At 33.0% G+C, this 16270-nt stretch overlaps 2 protein-coding genes across 3 annotated transcripts; both read left to right on the top strand.

Annotated features, from left to right (window-relative positions):
* The first annotated feature begins 3403 nt into the window (after positions 1–3403).
* LOC125874109 (stigma-specific STIG1-like protein 1) lies at positions 3404–3877 on the top strand. The gene has a single exon (XM_049554926.1). The coding sequence runs from the start codon at positions 3404–3406 to the stop codon at positions 3875–3877; it is 474 nt and encodes a 157-aa protein (XP_049410883.1).
* Positions 3878–7618: 3741 nt separating this feature from the next.
* LOC125874101 (uncharacterized) lies at positions 7619–16058 on the top strand. Of its 2 annotated transcripts, none has more exons than XM_049554916.1 (10): positions 7619–7724; positions 8722–8770; positions 8959–9064; positions 9968–10106; positions 11813–11921; positions 12024–12160; positions 12939–13075; positions 13870–13976; positions 14179–14306; positions 15556–16058. In XM_049554916.1, the coding sequence occupies exons 2-10, from the start codon at positions 8723–8725 to the stop codon at positions 15620–15622; spliced, it is 978 nt and encodes a 325-aa protein (XP_049410873.1). In that variant the 5' UTR covers positions 7619–7724; position 8722; the 3' UTR covers positions 15623–16058. The 2 variants fall into 2 exon arrangements, with proteins under 2 accessions (XP_049410873.1, XP_049410872.1); XM_049554915.1 differs by having other exon boundaries at positions 8693–8770.
* The last annotated feature ends 212 nt before the right edge of the window (positions 16059–16270 follow it).

The following is a 16270-nucleotide window of genomic DNA, read 5'->3' as shown; positions in this document are numbered from 1 at the left end:
TAGTGGTGCTTATTAAAAATTAGAAACCTACAACTAATTAGATTCCCAATAGATTTATCTTCGACTTTCCTTTTCTGCCCAACTCAAATGTTAAAAATCTCCACAAGGAATTCATTTTTGTGTCTTCTTGTTATAGTCACCATATAAGGTCGTGAAAGCTTTGATGAAGCGTAAAAGTAATTTTATTTTAGTGAGTTTTCTCCTCTCTTTCTTTTTTTTCTTCTTCTGGCTTTATTCGTTCACTTCATTAGATTAAACATGAACTCATTAAGGCTAGATAACACAGCTTGATTTAAATTTTTTTGATATATTTATTCATAATAAAAATCAATTATTAATATTATGTAGTTTGATTTTAAAAGTTTTGGCGCACCCATTCATCAATTTTTTTTTATTTATATACAATTTCTGACTCCGCCACTAATTTCCTAGCATTAATTATTCAAAACTCAAAGAGTGTAAGTAAGTTCATTCAAAAATAAAAATAAAAATAAAAATGAGAAAGGGAAGTTTGACCTTTGAAACAGTAGAAAGTGTCTAGGTACATAGAGTAGATTTATATATACATGAACACCTTTGTTTCAGTTCCTTCCTTCATGGAGAGGTAAAACATTATTAAAAAAAATTCTTAGACCTGGTTTTCTTGTTACTTTCCCTACTAAACATATAATAACAAAAACATATTCAATGTAATTTCTTATTGATAAAGTATAGGCAGATAATTTTACCTTACCTCATCAAGATAGAAAAATTGTTTTTACATATAACTATGTTGCAAATATGTTTAATATATTTAAGAGTTTAAGTTTTACGTTGTTCTTTTTTTGAAACCCTAGAATAACTTGCAGCCTCTAGGGTGAGCACTCTGTGGTGAGCACTTTGTGCGCATTGGGTAATCCCTCGCTGTGTAATTGTGTTCAAACCACACATGAGATGTAAACCGCACTAGACAAGTCATATGCGACAAGCTCGACTCAGAAGACATTGAGGGGGAATCGATCTTGGATCATCTATGTGGATAACCAACCTCCAAACCAGCTGAGCCATCCCGAAGGACAAGTTTTACGATGTTAAAGTTATAAATTTTGAGTTTTACTTAAACTCTATATTTAGTATGCTAAAGGACACGAATTTAGGAGTGTGACCTATAAACCAAAAAAGGCTATTCCATTATATGAAAATGATATATGATGTAAAGTTTGTGTAACTTAAAATTAGATATCCAAATTTTAAGTTAAGTGTGTAAATAAATATATCCTAATTAATTGGGAGAAAACATAGACTAAAACTAGAACATGGCCAAACAATTTTTTGGAAGCTGCTTTAAATTTTGAAATAAGGAAACTTGCCCATGTTCATCAATTGTTCGAATTCAATGAACTTTTTTTAAATTTAACTTTACTCCAAATATTTGATCTCTACTTAATAATATGTACCCCCTACATTTGACATGTCACCAAATCAAAAGTGTGGGTTACGTACATAACTAAGGTATTTAATGAAATAGTCAAGATACGAGCAAATTGACTCGGACATAATTTTTAGGCCAAATACATAAACAAATCCCTAAACTTGTTGGGTTTTTCCCCTCAGGTACCTCAACTACGCCATTTTCCTATTGAATGCACCACCCATAATTTGTTCCTTTTAAACACCGTTGGCTAATGTGGAACCAAACGTGATCTCACGTCATTTGAGCACGTGAAGACGCTTTAAAGTCGCTGATGTGGATCCTGCACCACCCACCAACGATCTTCTTCCCCCTTTTAATCCTAATTTCTCCCCTTCTTCTCTTATTTCTCCTCTTTTGTTTCTCTTCATCATTATTTCTCCTCTTGAGCTCATTAGTCTTCTTCATTGATTTCTTCTTAATCATCAAGTTCTAATGCCAAAGTTATCTTCTTCATCGATTTCTTCTTCTTCAACTGCAAATGTGCTATCGGGTTCACTCTCCTAAAACACATGAAAACAATTAGAAATAATATTTTTTTCTTTTTCTTTCCAACTTATATAGCTAAATTAATAAATAATAATAATTAATATATATAAAAAAAAAAAAAAAAAAGGAAGGAACGCCTTTCTCATCTTCCTCTGCAACTATTCCATTTCTCTTTACACACCCTACCCCCTCCACCTCTCCCTCGCCCTCTTTAATTTGTCTATTGCTCTTTCATTCTATTTACTTTATTTTATGTAGATCAGATTAAAGTCTCAAATATTTTGGTGAAGCTCTATTATTTCCGATGAAAATAATATTCCAGCGAAGCTTCATTATTTTCGATGAAAATAATATTCCGGCGAATTGGGGGGAAATGAAGGGGCTTTAGTTTTTAGGTTTGAGGATTGAATATGTAGCGCTGACGTGTAATTGGGTTGAAGTATGATTAGTTGGAATTTCCGCGTGAGGAAGGTTGATCTCACACGCACAATCACCAAAAAATATTTGTTGAAGTTTGGTTCCATATCAGCCAACGGTGTTTAAAAGGAACAAATTATGGGTGGTTCAATGATTCAATAGGAAAATAGCATAGTTGAGGTACCTGAGGGGAAAAACCCAACTAGTTTAGGAATCTGTTTATGTATTTGGCCTAATTTTTATTATTATGGTCTAAAGATTACTTGGAGTCAAAATTCAAAATGTTGAAGCTACACTCAATATGAGTTAAGTTCCAAGAACATGCATGTATTTTGCTTTAGTTTCTTTTCAAATCCTTGATTACTAAGATGTTATAAAAATAATTAATATTCAAAAAGGTCCTAAAAGTCAAATATTTGTAATCAAATAAATACTTTTCTTGCTTCATACAATTGCCAAGAAACAAAGGCTTTTCCTTTACTTGTACCCATTCAATTTTCAATGTTCATAAGAAAAAAATATAAAAAAATGTTAACTTCACTCCTCAATCATATACGTAAACGAAGTACTATTCCTTTTGCCACTTTATAAACATTTCAAGCAAATTAAACCTCAAGTCCACGCTAATTTAGTGGTGATTTCTAATGAACGATATCATTAACGCCTAAATTACTACTTATGTTTTTACTTGAAATTAACTACTTAAACATGCATACTCTAATATATTTAATATTTTCTTCACAATAATCAACTTCAACTCCGTCATTTAACAAGCAAATATATGCAATTATTTAATAATTAATTCATTTAATTTCTTTCATAATTAAGTCAATCTATTTAATTTTTTGCTTCTTCTTCACATTCCTCCCTTTCTTTCTAAAGTCAACTCTCCCATTTTCCCACCCTATATATATGTCTCCTATCTTATATCATTCACAAAACCAAAAAACTTCTCCTCCCCCCTCCTCCTAGTCCAAGATCGATTTCACGTACCATTTAATATTATCGATATACCATTAATATTATAAATCAGTTTCACATTCGAAAATGATGAAGTTGATCAAACTCATGGTTATTCTAGCCATTACAATGGCCCTCACCATCTCTCTACTCACCATGCAGCACAAATCGAACAACCCTGAAAATTCAGGATTTCAGGAGGATGAGAAACTTTCAGACTTGGAAGTACCACAAGTGATAACAAAGAGGGTGAAGATAAGTCGATTTCTTGCTCAACAAGAAATCAAGAACCCTAGGGCCGCGGATCACTGCCATAAAGACAACGAAATATGCCACGTGTTGGAGGGTGGTCGAAATTCGACATGTTGTAACAACAAATGCATGGATTTAGGTTACGATGATCACAATTGTGGTGCTTGCAAGAAAAAATGTCCTTTCACAGAGACTTGTTGTAGAGGTGAATGTGTGAATTTGTCTTATGACAAGAGACATTGTGGCTATTGCAATAATAGGTGCATGACCGGAGGATATTGTTTCTATGGCATTTGTGATTATGCCTAAATGTATCGATGAAGAAATTAGTTGCGCAGAGTCTAAGCAACATAAATGAAGAAAAGCTCAATTTATACATATATATAAAGATATACATTTTTACCAATAAAAAAATTAACCACACATTTAACTATGTGGTTTAATTAACTCCTAAGAAATACGAGATTTATACGTATATACATGTTGTAACAATTTTATACAGATTATTTATTAAGAGTGTATATTGATAAGTATTTTTGTAAACAATTTCTTGTAATAGATAGGGATATGCTCATAAACTTGATGCGATTGGTTCAACTTTATTAAACCATTAATTGCTTCTTCTTCCTCCTTTTCACTTTGTTGCGTCTTTCTATCAAAATACTTAAATTTTCCTGTTAACTATTTCTCCTCCTTTTCCTTCTTCTTAATTTAGTCCAATAAATAATCACAAAAAATTAGTTCAATAAATATGCAGGGTATATACTTCATGTATAGTTAAGCAATATTCAGCTTTTTGAATGTATAGTCAGTGTATAGCTCATTTATAGATAAGTTACATTCAACTTTTTGAGTGTATCACAATGTATAGTCGGTGTATATTTTCTATAACTTTTGACTATTTTTTATGCACATAAAACATGGTTTTTAATCTAATAATTACTTTTATTGTATATATTTAAGATTATCCCAAAGTTGAGGGTGCTAATTAGTGTATTTTTATTTTATTTTTAAAACACCATTTACAATGATATTTGAGTGCTTAATTAGAAGATTTGATCCTGAAGTAGAAAAGCGACGCTAACCAAATAATCAATATTAAAATATTGGGAAAATCGTATGAAATAACAAACTATTAATTCAAATTAAATGTTATAGTCATAGTTTATTTTATTTGTAATTCGCAGCAAACATCCCATTTTTTTGCCATCTGGTTCGGTATACAATTAGCCATTTTCAGTAGACAATACCCATTCGGTATACAAATGTATAAAATGCGTTTGTGTTTGTATAAAGCGAGAGAAAAGTGTATATACAAATACAAATACATATATTTTCGTTCTATACACTTATAATTATACAAATACAAATCTTATTATACAAATTACAATTTATAAATGAATTTATACAAAATTGAACAATTTGTATAAACCTGAATGTATCTAGCGAATTATACAAATCAAAAGCTCCATAGCAAACATAAATTTGCTATGGAGCACAATTATGCAAACTATAGTTATAACATATAAATACGATTTTTATATTTGCTATATGTGACATTTGCTCTTAAAATAATGCATTTTGCTTTGTACATATTTTAGGCACACTTTAAGATGTTGTAAATGTCTAGCACATGGTTCTACAACTAAGAATTAAAAAATTTAGGTTCTAAAACTAAGGGTATACTTGGCGCTTGAATTTAAAATTTCATCGCATTATGTTGGAGTTTCACATATAAACACTTATAATTTTATCATATTATGTTAGAAGTTTTCGAATATTGGAGTTTCATTTGTAAAAAAAAATCAAAGAGCAATACATTGTGCTAGAGACTTTTTTCTGTGCTCTATAATGAATAATTTTATTCAAGTTTTAAATTTATTTTGTGTTAAAAATAATGCCACTTCCCAATTACGTTTTAAATTGTCAAATTTTAAATTAAATTAGTAATGTAAATAAATAAACTTACAAGTTTTTAAGTTGTGATATTATAGAAGCTTAATTGTTTTAAGTTTTGAAATTTTGAATTAAACCATCTAAATTTTTATATCTTTCAATAAGATTTTTTATAACAAGAACCAAGGTAATGTATTGAAATAAATGGATAACATTTTGTTAACTTGAGACAATCCTTACGAATATAAATAAGAATTACCGGCAGAGAAGTTAAATGATTAAATTTCTCATAAAAGTACTAGAATTATAAATTATAATCATACTTAAAAAGTTTCTCTCAATTTTTTACCCTTGACATTTAATATCCGACAATATTTAATTTTATCTATAGTACATATTTTTACTAGTTATATATGATTATAACATTATTTTGAGTCTTTAACTTTTGGGTCATAACACATAAGTTTCAGTCGTCTTAGTTGCCTATCATGTATTTATAGCAAAAAAGTTGCGACATAATAAAAGATATTTTAAAAGAGGAAAGGAAAAAATCAATTACGTAGAAACTTCTATTGTGCAATTGGTGAAAACGTATTAGTATCACAATTGACATTTAACGTCTCTACTACTTTTTATGAGAAAATACAAATAATCTTTTTGATAATTTTGTGGTAGATGATTAGTTGAATCGACAACAAAATAGACATATGTTGATATGATTTAAACCATAAGGCGGAACTAGAATAGAAAAAAGAATAGGTTTGAATTGGTTTAATTTTCTGATGACGAAACGAAGTATAAAAATAGAATATTATATTAAATTAATTAGTCAAAGATACCTATGTCAATTATATATTTTGATGATTTGTTAAGCTAATGTGTTTGCAACCTAGAGTTCCACTATCAACAATATTTATTTGAGTTTTGATTATTTCCTTATCTAATATTTATATCATTTAGAATTTCACGATTAAATAATCACAAGACGATGTATTTTTTTGAGAACTAAAGAATTTTTTTATGAAATTTATTTCTGAAATGAAAACGTAAGACTTTTTCCATGGAATTTTATTTGATGCAATATATTTATTTTTGCTTTATGTACTAGCTATCTAGTAAGTAGTTTTTATTGCTCTTTTTATTCTGTTACTAAAATTGCCTATAAAAGGTGACTAGTATTGTTGAATTAAGAAGACAAGGAGCAACTTGTTGATGAAATCTAGTTAGAGGAGAGGTGTCTATATTATATCTTGGTATTAAATGCAAGTGAAGAATAGTATATACAAAAGATAATTTTGAAAAACTCTTGATGGTAGATTAAAAAATCATCTAACACACAAAATGTAAAATTTTAACACATTTTTGATTTGTTGAATTTTATCATTTGAAAATAAAAAGAACAATTTTTTTTAACATTCTTAACTTATGACTTTTAGCTTATAAGCTACTTTTAAAAAGTCACTTCAAATATCTTAAATATCTTAGAATAGTTCTTAGCCGGTCATCCTTTTATACTCTTTAAATTTATTTGTTCACAAAAAATAATAATTAATTTGTAGAGTAAATGATTACTTACAATTATAAGAAAAAAGAAAAATCAATCTATGGAAATTGATTTACATTAAATTTTTTATTATAAAAATCGACCTCCAACAATTAATTTTTAAAAATATAGTGTCTGATATGCTTAATCATCTCATCAACACCCGTGGAACCTAGTGAAAATGATCCCATAATAAGATAAAGAGCTCATGCACATGTAATATTTATATTTTGTCAACTAAATATTTCTTGAAGAATAAAATGCGTTAATTTTTTAATATGCATTATCTTGACTCTTGAGAATGAAAAACTCTTATACAAAGAAATTCTCTTTTTAATGAGTTTGAATTCGAGTCCATAGATTTCATACACCAAATAAATGTAAATCTATTTTTTTTTGTTAAAATTTTCTTGAAAGTATTTACTTATGAAATTCTGAAAATATGTCAATATTATAACAATAACTTATGCTTGACTAAAATTTTATAGAGAAATCTCTTTTTACTTTTTTTTTGAAAAGCTTGATCAAATATTTCAATTCTCTAATTAAAAAGAATTTTTATGCTTGCCAGCTTAGTTCATGTTTACTTTATAGCCACCAAATATTGTAAGATTCGGACCCTTCCGCGGCGCCGCTCGTCAATTGCAACCACTCAGATACTCCGCCGTGGTTGGTTGCCGCCCGCTAAGAAAATTCTTCCTCTCTTTTCAAGTCAAGGTCAGTAACAACTGTTGACCTGCTCTTTCTCTTTACTGGTCAGTTTTTATTTAGAGATGAGAGATTCATCTGTATTAAGTATTTTTTTAATCTTTACTGAGCAAATACTGTAAGATCCGAAGCTATATATGTAAATTGTATCGTTGAAGTCTAGTTATCCCTCGGAATTTGCAATTGCTGAAACATAGGTTGGCTTTGAGTGAGTTGCCGAATAATTAGAGAGCATCCGGATTTTATTTGACAGCTGATGTTTTGATTGAATACATTTCTGTTCTTAACTGTCCATATAACGTAAGATCCAAAGCTATATATACATTGTGTTTCTTAAATGCTAGCCATGGACCATGGCTGTTTCAGGAATTATGTACAACTTGTTACTTCCTTAGTCTATTTTTACTTGTCCAATATTAACTTGACACACCTCTTTCTTAAGGAGCAATAAATAGAATGACAATTTATTGTATCACCCTTTCAATAAAATAAAGTCAATACTTTGGAAAATAAGTATAGATAATAATAAGGGTAAAGCCTTTTGGGGTGGTCCAGTGGTTTGAGCTTGGGACTTCCATGTTGGATATCTCAAGTTCGAAATCCCTTGCCAATGAAAGGAAGAGGTTTGCCTTTTGGGTTGAGCTCATTGCACCGGGCTTGCCTAATGCGGGTTCTCGTGTGTGGTTTGCGAGCTGTTGCGTAGAAGCGGGGTTTTACCCCGTGCGCACCCAAAGGTAGCGGCTACAGGTTTCCTTTGTCATATAAGAAAGTTAAAAAAAATAATAAGGGTAATATGGTAAATTATCTTTTGATTTTTTAAACTGGACTAGTAAAAGTGGACATCTTTTTCAAGATTAGTGGACAATAAAAATGGATGGAGAATATAATTTATAAGCATAACAGCTATTCCTAACCTGTAACTCTTTGTACAGTCTACTGACTATACTCAATTTGGTCAACATATACTATTGTCTCAGGCATTGCACTAACTTATCTGCCTCATCAGAATGATGGATTACAGAAATAAGCTAGTCTTGGCTCCAATGGTCCGAGTGGTAAGTACCTTCAAGTGAAATTAAATTAGAGCAGTCCTGTTTTGGTACTTCATGTTCCCATTTCTAGATGTGTGTGGCTCTTTTTAAATTCACCAGGAAGCATAGTTATAACTGCTCTTAATGTGTTTTTTACTTTATTATATGATGTTTTTAAATGCCTATGTGTATGCTTCATTACTTTTGGTCAGGGTACATTGCCGTTTAGGCTGCTTGCTGCCCAATATGGTGCTGACATAACCTATGGAGAGGAGATTATTGATCATAAGATCATCAAATGTGAGCGGCGAGTTAATGGTAATTTCTTGTTCATCCTTTTGCATCCTTCGTCTGTGTTATCCTTTAACATTTTTCATGTAGTATGTAAATACATACTACTTCTAATGAAAGAATGAAACCAACAGTTCCTAAAAATGCCAAGGCACCAAGGACGTGACCAGTCTTGTTCTTATTCAAGATCCTTTATTTGATGAATATAACCTTGCTCTGAATGTGCTGTATATGTCAATTTGAGTACTTCTATATTTCTAATGTATTATCAGATTTAATGCTTTTATGTTAATGAAAGAAGGATGTGAACTCTGAATTTCATCATGTTATGGCTCTCTCTATCAAGAAAATGAGCCTTTTAGTTGAAGAAATTTGATGATGAGAAGTTTTACCTGGATCTGTGGCTTAAATGGAATATTTGAGAGATGATTGAGCATTTACTGATGATAGTTAATATCAGAACTTTAAAACCTTGAACTGAATATTTTAGTGTGAGTGTTGATTGCCCCTCGAATACCAAACAAGGATTTGTAAATTATTATCTAGGTCGTGTATAGTGACATAGTATTGATGACATTTGATACCTGATTCAATAGCTTTCCAAGCGTAGAAGATTTATTCAAATTCATTACTCTGTTAAGGCTTTATGACTTGTTGTTTTTTAAGGGAAGGTAATATGTTATTGACTTAGCAGTTAGCACTATGCTTTATGCCTTGCAGTTTTACTTTATATTTTTATTTTTAGGTATTATGAGCATGGATGAATAGGATTCACTGTCACTTGTGAAAAAGAAATGAAAAGATAAAAATCGTAGTGAAGCCTGCCTTTTGATGCAGGTTACCTAGTACATTTGAGATGGCAAAAGAAAAAAGTTGCTAAACTCGATGCTTCTAAAATATTTCTCATGCGTTTTACCCCTTATTCCTTAGATGTCTTAGGGACTACTGACATAGTGGAGAAGGGAACTGATAATGTTGTTTTCAGAACGTGCCCCGAGGAAAGAAATCGAGTTGTATTTCAGATGGGCACTTCTGATGCCATGAGGGCTCTCAAAGCTGCTGAAATAGTGTATGTTCCATTCAGTTCTTTCTTTTTTTCTCCCTTATCATAACTAATCTTTGTACTTTAAATCCTTCTGCTCCCTCCCACCCCCTTCTCTCTGACACACACACAATCTGTTTTTCACATGGTCATACACACATCCAGTCTTATAAACAGACAGATTGGATTGGATGCCTATGATGAAATTACACTCTTGTTTCCACTTGTTTTATTTTCAATATGCGTCTTCTAGCATTTTTTTTTTATAATAGTAACTGTGTATTCACACAATGCGTCTTCTAGCATTTTTGGTGATATTTCTTTTAAGTAATGTGATGCATTATGTAGTATATCTCTCTTGGTTAAGTAAGAACTCGTATGGTTGAGTTTATGAACAGACAAGCAGTTTCTCTAGCGAAACACCCCCCACCCCCATCCACACCCAAAAAAGGCAAAAAAGACAAACATTCATCTTGAGCAAATACAAATGCCATTATTTAACAACTCCTTTCCGCCGGTTTGGGGATCCTAATAAGTTGTGTCATTCTCTCGCTGAGTATAGTGACACCTGCATAAGTCTTCTTGTGCCATGAAACATTTTCTTGATAACAGCAGATCCTATTGGGGTTTTTACAAGGGGTGAGGTCGAGTATATATGTCCTAATTTCCATACTGAACATCAAGGTTAGAAGTGGTCTTGTTGGATTTAAGAGGTAGACTTCATATATTCCCGTTCTCTATATTATACATCAATGTTAGAAATGTTCTTGTTGGAGTTCTTTTACTGATTTGCTTGAGGAACTGTCCTTTTTCTTTGATGAAGTAATGTGTTTTGTTACAAATCATCAAGAATATGCAACTTACAAAAGAAATCGGCTAGCAATTACTAGTAAAGTGAAGTTGCAATTGCTTATACAAAGTGCTACCCTAAGTCTAGGGAGCTTACAATCTGAAAAAATGGTCGGTGCTATTTACAGCCTTACAGGTGTCAACTTAATCCGGCAAAACAGGCTTAGCAGACACTTTGCTTTGAGGGAAGAGTTTAGAGTTGAAATACCATCAAAGCATCTACTGTTTCTTTCAATCCACAGACACCAGAAAATTTACTTTAGGAATCATTACCCAGATCTTCTTGATGGCCTTGTCAACTCTCAAGTGGGAGTGTGCCACCAACTTGAATAAGCTTCCCTCACATGCACAGGCATCACCCAATTCAGCCCAAGGAGGAAATAAAGAAATTATTGAGGAACTGTTTTTGAAGCTGGACTCTATGCTTTTGCTTTTCATTTTCTCAATGATGTAATATCGTTTTCTGCATTGGAAGTCTAGATTTTTAAGTTTTTCATGTTGTTAGCAGTATTTAGAATCGACCTTTCTGACATTAATTGGATGGTGGATATAGCTGATGTTCGTTTATAAATAACAGGCTTGTCAGAGTTAAATTTATTAATGTTGAACTGCCACAAGCTGCAGTGATATGAATTTGCTTCTTTAACAATTTTCTTTATATTGAATAGCTATCATAATATTCTGTGAATTGCATTCTTGTCAAGGTTCACAATCTACTTTCTTAAGATAGTGAAGAAACTTCAAAGCACATGCTTGAGTTTCTTTGCTCTTTTTAGGTCTTCACTTCTGACTTAGTCATGAAAGCATAAACCAGCAATTATGCTCGATATCGGTAGGAAGTTAGTGCATCTGATCGAAATATTTGATGGTCTGACCCTTTTCAGGTGTAAAGATGTAGCAGCAGTGGACGTAAACATGGGATGCCCCAAGTCATTCTCTATTAGTGGAGGCATGGGTGCTGCACTGTTGAGCAAACCAGAGCTCATCCATGATGTATGCATATATTGTTGCTCCTTCACCAGTAGGCGAATTTCCTTCTAATACAGCATAGGAGTGTATGTCCTGTTCATAAAGCTTCCCTTCTTCTGAACTCAGATTTTGACAACATTGCGGAGGAACATGGATGTACCAATAACATGCAAAATTAGGTTATTAAAAGATCCGCAGGATACAGTGGAATTGGCACGACGAATCGAGATGACTGGTGTATCTGCTCTTGCTGTGCATGGAAGGTACATGATTTCTGTATATCTGTTTCTCATGTTCTTTATAAACTTACCTTGTGCTCTGTCATCAATCAACCCTTTGAATATCCAGTAATCCAGATTGCCTACTTGATGGTCAAGTACTCAAGTTATTTCATAAAGTTGTTGGAGTATTTTTGTGAAATGAGGTGGGGCTTGCTGTAGATTCAAACAGTCCACCTTAGAAGCGAGAGAAGAGCCATTTAGTCTGCTTCTTGGTTATATTGGAAAGTATTGTCTGTTCAGTATGTCATTGCTACTTTCCCCGACTTCTCTCTCCTTTCACTTTTTGTGATTGTGAATTTTAACTGATATTGAAGTTCCATTCTGAAGATGCCAATTCATGAATTACTTACCACATCTAGGGTTAAAAGGATTGTTTTAGGTTCTGATCTTCCTTCCATTTGCTGAGGGGTGGGTAGGTTGGTGCACATAAATGGCTTTCCGTGAATTATGTATGTGCTATCTTTATGTGTAGTCAGTGCGAGATGATTTAAAATACAGAAATTGAACATGCTATATTTGGAAACGATGTCAAAACTGATTTATTGAGGGTGCAATTTGACAATTCTCTCGGCAGCTACTCTTACTATGTCTCTGTTACCACGGAATATGGTCATGGCTCATTTTTGTTTGTTTGGGATAAGGAGTCATCACTGGTTGCTTGTTTGAGCTTTCTCCTATTTTGGGCTTATAACTTGAAGTCGAGTGATATTAGTATTTCCTCTGACTAGCAAATGTGGCATGATTGTTGATTGAACTACAGGAAAGTTCCAGACAGGCCAAGAGATCCTGCAAAGTGGAATGAGATTGCTGATGTTGCTGCCGCTCTCTCTATTCCGGTTATAGCAAATGGTGATGTTTTTGAATATGAGGATTTTCAACGTATTAGAAATGTAACAGGTGTGCTTGTACTTCTTATAATTGCTCTTTGTTCTCATATCTCTGATGAATCAGTTTGCACTTTCTAGGTGAATTTTTTTAATTTAGATATTAAATAGATCTGAGTGTTTGGCCCAATATGACAATAAAATTATGTTATGAAGATAAATGTATCTTTGTCGTCCATATATGGGTATATATGTTTGATTTTCATCAGATGTCCATCGGTTTAAGGAAATGGAAACAAATAGCTTATATATTGATGTGTGCATTGTGCTAAAACACTTGATGGTTCTTTCTTGTAAAAGCCGTATACAGACATTTTGTATGCAGCAATTTTCCCTTCAATCAATGAGATAACTAATTCTATAAAAAAAAAAAATGTAGAAAAAAGCTTGAATTCTTGCTTCTGCATATTTCTTTCTTTTGCTGTAAAGAACTGTGGATGCATTTGACAGTCTTGTAGATGCTTGCAGTTCAGGCCCTTCCAGAAAAGCCATCACACCAGTTTCGGATCCTCCAAAAATGTGTTATATTTGGAGGAGATCTGACATGGGGTGAGGTGATATTTTTAGAGGATATGGGGAACATAGCCTCTAATTCAGAAGTTATAATCTGAGAGATGCTGTTGCCTCAGAAATACAAAATTAATCTTTGTAGGCATGCTTCCTTGTGACACATCAAACAATGAACAATCTGTATGTGAAAAGCATTGTTCATATTAAGTTGATGATGGTTTTTCTATCTGTTTTTATGAATATCTGCATGGTTGTTTCTGCTTATGTTTTGCAACATGTAACAACTTTATCTTATAGGTGCTTCATCTGTGATGGTTGCAAGAGGAGCCATTTGGAATGCTTCTATATTCTCTTCTGAGGGAAAACTACCATGGGAAGATGTCAAAAGAGAGTATGTGAGAAAGGTATTTGGCCTGTGAACCAGATGTGAATCAATCTCTTTTTACATGTTAAATTAACTCTAAATTAAGTAGCCACTTTGTCCATCCAGCATATAAATGAAATAGACTAAAATATATACAGCATTTGTTTGAAATTGAAGTCATTGACTTCCTATATGCTTTTCACTGCAAATGTAAGTAATAGGTCTGGGTGCTTTGATTTCAGAGTATATTGTGGGATAATGATATCAAAAGTACAAAGCACACCCTGAAGGAAATGATAACGCACTATTCTTCCCTTGGGCGCCCGGAGGGGCTGGCAGTAATTAAATCAGATACCTTGGCAGATCTAGCGTAAGTTTTTCTATCTGCTGCCGTTACTTCCACCCGTAGTTACATGTGTTGGGATCAAATTTAGTTGCTGTTCAGTTAGTTTGCGAAGTAAGTTGTTCATGTTCTGATTCCTAATATGGGTAGTTTGGATGTTGTTGTCTGGTATAATGTATGACATCTGCTTCACGTCATCCCCTTGCTTTGTTTTCTACATAATTGCATAGTCTGCTCATTCTAAAAGTTGCTCAAAAGTTTCTGACTCAATTAAAACGAGGATTTAAATTGTGAAAAGGTGCATGAGGTTCTTAATCTTCTCTTTCATCCTTGTACCATTATTCACTTTGAGATTAGTCCAACATTGGCAGAGTTCGTAAGTCGTCGACAACCTTTACTATTATTTCCCGTTGTTACAACTCTCCACATATAAGCTGTGGATGGATATAACTAGCCAAGTAACTATGATTGGACTAATTAGTTGTGAAATATGCTACATAGAGGCCCTTGTTGTTCTGGTTAGTGCTATATTTGATAGGAGGTAACGAGAACAGGGAGAGAAGAACATTATTTCTCTCATTTGGCAAAAAAACAGTTACTTATTGGAAGGAGCAACACCTTTTCCAACTCCTCTGTAAGTGGTCGAAAAATGAGTTTGAGAGGGCATTTGGAAGATTTCATCCCTAGAGGTTTCTTCCTTGGATAGATAGCTACATGTGAAGCAGTACTTACTACTTATCCAAGATGATCTTCCTAATAAGAAGAGGAGGAAGATTGTGGTTTAAATAGATAGTTCATGCGCGAACAGTAAGAAGAATTCGCTAATGATCTTTCTTTGCTAAATGGGGTGGTGGAACATGTTCCTTTTTGTTTGGGATAGAATTGTGTATGGCTGATGTCAGGTGATGTAATATTTATTTGTTTGGAGGGGTTATACTGTATGTACCACTGGTTAAGAATTTTGGACAGTTGTCGCATGCATCATATGGCTACTTCAAAAGGGAGAAACGGGGAATGTCTATGCGTAATTTTATATTTTAAAAAATTGCTTCGTCAGAGAATGATACTAGTAAGTAGGGAGTTGGTTGTATTATCTGTCTTGCATGCTCATTTGCTTCCAAGGCGCTTGTGCTGACATTAAGTCATGTCAACTATACTAAGATTCTATTACTTCTGATATATGAACTTGTCCTCAAAACATATTTTCCTCTTCCTCTGGGTGGGTCTTCTGTGGAGAGCCTAATATTTAACTGACTGCCTAATTATTGTCTTTCAGGAAACTTTATGGTGAAGAGGAATACTACGAATATATCTCAGAGAGTCGGAGGAAGCAGATGACATAAGATAAATGGTTTCACCCTCACTAATCATAGAACTCAATACACCAAGATGTCGATGAAACTAGACAACCAGTTATAATTTATAAAGCTACTAGTGGAGTGTTCTGAAGCAAGAGATAGAGGCGGAATTTACCCATGAGGTTGCTAATGAGTTGAAGAGTTGCGTAGTTCTGACTTCCTTCCGTGTGATGTGACTATACCGACTGATATCTCTTGTTTGAGTTTGAAGTAACATTCCACAGCCACTGAACGAATCCATCAGTTTGAACAATTTTCATTGTAGACTATACACTAAATTGAAGTAGTGGGTTACCTTACCTGCATAAACCAACACGATAGCTATGTATCCTTTGGATTATAAGGGGTACCCCATTGAAGTTTTTGCTTTATTTCCGTGGTTCATGTTGCAGACATCATTTGCAAATTTAATATATTTATGGGAAGTGATATGACTGAAATCATGTACAACTAATTTTTTTTGAAGTAGTATAAAGTCTAAAGACGATTTGCATTTTGATAGAACAAATCGACAAGGCTGCACACATACCACCTTCCTCAAACCCCATTTATGTGATTACATTGGGTATGTTGTTAAATAAACCCATCGACAAAAGCTGAAGAATTTCATACTAATTCCTTCTAGTGAGGTGT

This window comes from Solanum stenotomum, chromosome 8 (genome assembly GCF_019186545.1).
Source record: "Solanum stenotomum isolate F172 chromosome 8, ASM1918654v1, whole genome shotgun sequence".
Lineage (NCBI taxonomy): Eukaryota > Viridiplantae > Streptophyta > Magnoliopsida > Solanales > Solanaceae > Solanum > Solanum stenotomum.
This window is presented reverse-complemented; position numbering and strand designations above follow the sequence as displayed.

Coding starts and splice junctions, on each gene's coding strand:
- LOC125874101 (XM_049554916.1), top strand. CDS start 8,723: ATGATGGATTACAGAAATAAGCTAGTCTTGGCTCCAATGGTCCGAGTG. Junction 11,922..12,023: donor AACCAGAGCTCATCCATGAT/GTATGCATATAT, acceptor TTCTGAACTCAG/ATTTTGACAACATTGCGGAG. Junction 13,977..14,178: donor AAAGAGAGTATGTGAGAAAG/GTATTTGGCCTG, acceptor CTTTGATTTCAG/AGTATATTGTGGGATAATGA.
- LOC125874109 (XM_049554926.1), top strand. CDS start 3,404: ATGATGAAGTTGATCAAACTCATGGTTATTCTAGCCATTACAATGGCC.